This window comes from Triticum aestivum, chromosome 2D (assembly GCF_018294505.1).
Source record: "Triticum aestivum cultivar Chinese Spring chromosome 2D, IWGSC CS RefSeq v2.1, whole genome shotgun sequence".
Lineage (NCBI taxonomy): Eukaryota > Viridiplantae > Streptophyta > Magnoliopsida > Poales > Poaceae > Triticum > Triticum aestivum.
This window is the reverse complement of record NC_057799.1, coordinates 637,254,924-637,260,978: the sequence shown is the minus strand read 5'-3', so window position 1 is coordinate 637,260,978 and position 6,055 is coordinate 637,254,924. Positions and strand designations below refer to the sequence as shown.

The window sequence follows — 6,055 nt, the reverse complement described above, 5'->3', positions numbered from 1 at the left end:
CGTGGTTTGAGAGCAACGACTTGACTGAGCATATATCTCGGCCGATCGATATCTCACCGCCGGGCGGTGTCATCTACTCCCTCGGTCCCATATTAATTATCGCTGAAATGGACGTACTATCTAACTCAGTGCTAGCTAGACACACGTGGCACATAAGAAACTTTCGAAGCCATCCGACTCATTTGGTCCCTTTTTGTAGTCAGGCCGGAACGCACGTGTTTGTATACCCCATCCAAATTACCAAAACACATGTACCTGTTTTTTTTTTAAGGTTCCAATTTTCTCATTCAAATTTGTTTCAATCACTTTGTGTCAGTTTCAACCACTTTAAATTTTTTGAAGTCTCAGCCACCACGCATGTGAAGTTCCAACCTTGTTATGAACCTGAGTGGCTAATGTGATAATTTATCTCCTAACACCGTGTTTCAGGCCATAACTGAACACATCCAAATACACTTTGAAAGTTACTCAGAAGTTAGCATACTGTAGAGTTGGTCGGTCGATGGTTGGTATCTTGAGTTGTACCTAGTCGTGGCAAGCTAAAAGTTTGGTGACAGACGAGAATTCAGAAATCAGTCTAGAATCATACTCCCTCCGTCTCATAATAAAATAGTGTTTTTAGACACCAGTGATCAGCTCTGCTCTCCCTTTCAATTCCATTCAGTCCTTTCTACGTGTTCACATAAAATCCGTGCGCAGTTCTCAGATACTAGAAACAATTTCTGAAAATAACAATTTGCCCTCCGTTCCGTAATTATTGGCTGAAACCACGATAATAGTTATGGAACAGAGGGAGTACAGTATACATTTACCACATAGTGACAGACATTCAGCACCGGGTTGTTTTTTGTTCTGCTCTGCTCCGTTGGTCTCCTCTGTTTTTAGCACTGCTCTGCTCCGCTCCGCTCCGCTCCGTGGTACTCAGGGTCGTTGTTGTTTGGTTTCCTGGCATGGTTGAGTGGCTCGTCCTATCTGTTGTGAGACTGCATCATCAGTTCCCAATCAAATTTCCCTGGAGAAATCAAATTACCTCTGATGATTATGAAAGATAGCATCCTCACAACAAATAATTCTTCCTTTGAGAAACCGCAATGGAGATACGCATTGTCCTTGAGCTTCCGACTCGACGATGCCAAAATCTTATTATCACCACATGTATCGACATCACTACCAAACCAGTACTTCAGAGTTCAGAGTACAACAAGCAGCAGCAGCAACTAATAATTAGAGAAAAATTTGCGCAGGAATGACACCTGCCAAACACCATACTACAGGTAATAAAAGAGCTCTATATAACGGAGTCCTCTCCCTCCTAATTTACCAGCGCGGATCGGATCTATGCAACAAACTGCAATACTGACGGTACGGTGAGAAGACCAGAGAGGAACAAGGGACCCAGGTTTCGCCACGGCAGCAAGGACCAGGGCGGCGCTCGGGTCACCGTGCCGATCACTTGACGGTGCAGATCTTGATGACGGAGGCCATGCCGATACGGTGCAGGACGACGACGGCGTCGCCGGCCTTGCAAAGCTGCTTCTTCACGGCCGACTTGAGCGCGGCCTGGAGGATCTCCTCCGTCGACTCCGAGTCGGTGGCCTTGGCGGAGCCCTCAGCGAGAAGCGGGATCAGGCCTCTGTAGATCAGGCTGTGCCTGGCGGGGCCCTCAGAGCTGACGGTCCAGTCGAACGAGTCGGTCGTCAGCACAGGGACGACCACGGACAGGATCGGGACCCTGGGGCGGTACTTGGCGACCAGCTTCGCCGTGGTGCCGCCACGGGTCAGGACGACGATCAGAGTAGCCCTGGCCTTGTTGGCGGTCCGCACGGCGGAGGACGCGAGGGACTCCAGCGGGCTCATCGGGAGGGGCGCAGCCTTGATCATCTCCTTGAAGACGGCGTCGTTATCCAGGGAAGACTCTGCCTCAACGCAGATGCGCGCCATGATCTTCACAGCCACCTCAGGGTATGCTCCAGCAGCGCTTTCGCCACTGAGCATGACGCAATCAGTTCCATCGAGCACAGCATTTGCAACATCAGTAGCCTCAGCGCGGGTTGGCCTGGGGGACTTGATCATGGACTCGAGCATCTGTGTCGCTGTGACCACAGGCTTCCCAGCAAGGTTGCACTTGTAGATCATCATTTTCTGTGCAAGGAATATCTTCTCGACTGGAATCTCCATTCCAAGATCACCTCTAGCAACCATAAAGGCATCGGTTTCCCTCAGAATGTCATCAAAGTTTACAATGCCCTCTTGGTTTTCAACCTACAGATTCAAGAAAGAAGTCAGATACATAACGCCATAGCGAACATGGTCACAGGCATATACACGGTAGATTTTGTCAACATGGCAGTCAAACAAAGCTTAGTAATCTGAACAATTTCACAAGTACAAGGAAAAAACATTATCAGGGGAGATGCAGGAAAAGAAGAGCCAAAACTCGCTCATCTAACTGCACAAGGTTTAACCAGATGTGCTCATTAAGGAAAGCACAAAGAAGAGAACAATTTGTGTATTTTTGCCTAATGTTTTTACAAACAGGAGCAGATGTGAAACAGGCCACAGGGAAGAGCCAAATAGTTCATGGGTTCCAGAATTGAGAATTCCAGCTCAATGTAAGAAAGAAACATCATCTATGGTTGCCTTGGTACTTAACTAAAAAAGAGGCAAAATTTGCTCAGCTAATTGTCCAAGGTTTAACCAAGCATGTCGTTAAGGAAAGCACAAATAAGATAATCACTTGTGTATTTTTTGCCTAATAGTCCCTCTGTAAAGAAATATAAGAGCGTTTAGATCATTAGAGAATATAAGAACGTTTAGATCACTACTCTAGTGATCTAAACGCTCTTATATTTCTTTACGGAGGGAGTACATCATAGATAAGACTACAATGGTTTTTACAAACAGGAGCACATGTGAAACAGGTCACAGGGAAAGAGCTAAGGAGTTCATCCAGTGTGTATTAAGTATTAACAAAAAGCTTGACTGCAAAACAGTTAGGCAGTTCAACCTCAATGTAAGAAAGAAACATCATCTATGGTTGCTCTGGTACTTAACTAACATGAAGAAACATTTCATCATCACAGAGAATATCAAAGAGTTCAGCAAGGACAGGAAAAATAAACACTAAGAAAACAGATAAATAACTGAGAGTAATAAAATACAAACCTTTGACATTAACTTGATGCGCTTTGCATGCTGTCCAAGAAGCTGTCTGACGGTCACCAAATCTGATCCTTTGCGGACAAATGACAAAGCAATCATGTCAATGTCATTAGGCACACCCCATCCCAAAATGTCCTCCTTATCCTTCTCCGTCAGGGTAGGAAGGTCCACGACAATTCCTGGCAGATTACAATTCTTCCTCTCTCCAAGCATTGCAGTGTTCTCACACCTACATCTGACAGTTCCAGCTGCTGGGTCGCAAGACAGAACAGCCAAGGAGATGGTACCATCAGCACATAGTATGACATGCCCAGGCTTCACATCCTGAGGAAGTTTCTTGTAACTCATGGAGATCGTGTTCGTGTCGCCCTTGATATCATAGTCGGTGGAAACAGTGATTTCTTGACCCTTTGTCAGTTTGATTGGTTTACCATCCTTCAAAAATCCAGTACGAATCTCAGGTCCCTGCAGTAATGAAGAAAATACTCAGTACAGATAATCATATAATGCCCTCAAATACCTACTAACAAGAACCCAATCAGAATGTAGGCTACAGATTACACATCATATGAAACGGTCTTCCCTTTTTTGCAAAAAAATATTATATGAAATGGTCACCAAAAAAAGCACTGCAATAACAGCAACTGATTGCAAGGACCAGTCGCATTGAGCTTACTGAAGTACTCCCTCCGCTCACTATTATAAGATGTTCTAACTTTTTTCTAAATCAGATGTATGTAGACACGTTTTAGTGTATTTCTTCACTCATTTCAGACCATATGTAGTCCATATTGACATATCCAAAAAAAATTAATAATAGTGAACGGAGGGAATATAAGAAATAAAACCATTAGATTTAAACATGTTATCTGTGAAGATAAGCACCACAAGATGAAGAACTAGTAATATAAATGAGATGAAACATTAAGCCATTATTGTGCACTCCCTCCGTCTCACAATATAAGATCGTTTTGTAAGCTGTTTTAGCTTACAAAATGATCTTATATTATGGGACGGAGGGAGTAATAAACAACTACTGGAGCAAGTTTTGTTACTACCAAATAAAACCTCTCTGTAAGTGTATCAATCGCTTCCTTCTATTTGTGTGCATGAACAAAAGCTCCTATGAGAGCCAGCAATATCGTAACACCAAGATCTGGAATAAGCAGCCGCTAAACCATCCTTAAAATATATTTACAAGTAATGCCTGGTCAGTTAAACACACAGTAAAACCACTAGTGAACAGAGTAACTGAACAACATGCAGACAATATGCAAAAGTTGTGTTAACCAACATGATGTGTATTATAAATACAGCAGGCCGTTCGGAGCCAAGTCTTACGCAACCGTCTCCAGCACTACGCAATCAGCTGCGCGGCGGCCGCTGATGACGGCGGCGGGATCTGTAGGCCGACGACAACACAACACAACACAGATGCCGCTAATGATGGCAGCAAGATCAACAGGGCCGACGACACCACAACGTGGATGCCGCCGCTTAGGCCACGCCATAGCGGGTCATGCTACATGCCATCCCATGATATATTGATTCCATTTCACCAGCATCGCAAATGTCCACCAGCCCAATCAATCCTAGATCCAACCTTCGACGACAAGGCAGAGCCCTGAGGCCAATCTAACGAACCACACATGTACGTAAATGTAGCCTAAAAAGTCAAAACCACCAAAGCCGTAGTCCTAATCCGACCATGCTGCTGACATGCGGCTGCCTCCGGATCACCCCAATCGAACTCCCGATCGACAGATCAGTAGATCGGAGGAGTCCAAACCTTCCACCCTCGAACCAAAACCAACAGAGGCCAGCCCACGAAACGGCCCGATCCGGCGAGCCAAGGTCGCACTAGCGGCGGGGCAGGGGAGGGGAGATCGAGACGGGGCCGGGGTCGGGGATGGTAGTACCTTGGTGTCGAGCATGACGGCGCAGAGGATGCCGGTGTTGTGCATGGCCTGGCGGAGGGCGTCGAGGGTCTCCTTGTGGTACTCGTGGGTGCCGTGGGAGAAGTTGAAGCGCGCGACGTTCATCCCGGCGCGGAGCAGCTTCTCGAGCATGGGCACGGAGCGGGAGGCCGGGCCGAGCGTGCACACCAGCTTGGTCCGCGGGGTGCGCGCGTCCGCCGCCGCGTCCCGCTCCATGTCCGCCAGCACCGCCGCCATGTCGATGTTCGCCATCTCGCTCGCGCGCCTCCGATCCGGGGGAGACGAGGGTGGGGTTGGGTTGGGGGTGTGGGGGGATGACGATGAGATTTGGATTTGGTCGCGGGCGGATGGATGGATGTTTTATAGGAATGGAAGGGGGGATTTGGGCGATTCGGTGGGCGAAGAGGCGGAGGGAGGGAGGAGGAAGACGGGATTGTGGTTGTGGACACGTGGTTTGGCCGCCGAGTGGAGAGGTGGACGCGGCCGCTCTCCGCCACCAGTGCTTCCTTCGCCCCGTTAGCCTCAGCTGTTTTCCACGTCTTCTTCTTGGGGAAGAAGTTGTACAACTTTTTTTCAAACTTCTAGAGTATATTACTTGTAGAGGAAAATTCTCTAGCATTTAAAATCGCCTTGGGGAAAAAGGAAAACAATGGATTTCTGATGGGAGGTGATTTTAGGAGAATGGAAAATAATTTTGAGTGCTTGTACCTTGATCATCCGGCTCCCGTGTCGTTTGCCCTCGGCGACCCGGGAGACACAGTCGCCACTGTCCTCTAGATCCCCCCCCCCCTTGTTGTTGTCGCCGCCGGCCTCTGCCGCGGCGTTGGCGGGCCCACACCAAAGGCTCGGGACGTTTGTTCATGCTCGATTTGTGCGCTCTTGGTAATCAGCTAGTGGATAGCCCCATCTCAGACCCGGCCAGATGTGAGTCGGGCCTCGATCTAGACAAGTGACGA

At 47.7% G+C, this 6,055-nt stretch overlaps 1 protein-coding gene across 1 annotated transcript; it reads right to left on the bottom strand.

The window, feature by feature from the left end:
• Nucleotides 1-1,110: 1,110 nt before the first annotated feature.
• Nucleotides 1,111-5,621, bottom strand: LOC123055209 (pyruvate kinase, cytosolic isozyme). Its single transcript, XM_044479190.1, has 3 exons — nt 5,082-5,621; nt 3,166-3,627; nt 1,111-2,262 (listed from the first exon to the last, which is right to left on the bottom strand). The coding sequence occupies exons 1-3, from the start codon at nt 5,349-5,351 to the stop codon at nt 1,450-1,452; spliced, it is 1,545 nt and encodes a 514-aa protein (XP_044335125.1). The 5' UTR covers nt 5,352-5,621; the 3' UTR covers nt 1,111-1,449.
• Nucleotides 5,622-6,055: the final 434 nt, after the last annotated feature.

What these genes read in the sequence shown, in the direction of transcription:
- LOC123055209 (XM_044479190.1), bottom strand. Translation starts at nt 5,351, where the DNA reads ATGGCGAACATCGACATGGCGGCGGTGCTGGCGGACATGGAGCGGGAC. An exon ending in CCGTCATGCTCGACACCAAG is followed by an intron (nt 3,628 to 5,081) that starts GTACTACCATCC and finishes TCATTACTGCAG; the next exon opens with GGACCTGAGATTCGTACTGG. An exon ending in GCATCAAGTTAATGTCAAAG is followed by an intron (nt 2,263 to 3,165) that starts GTTTGTATTTTA and finishes TTGAATCTGTAG; the next exon opens with GTTGAAAACCAAGAGGGCAT.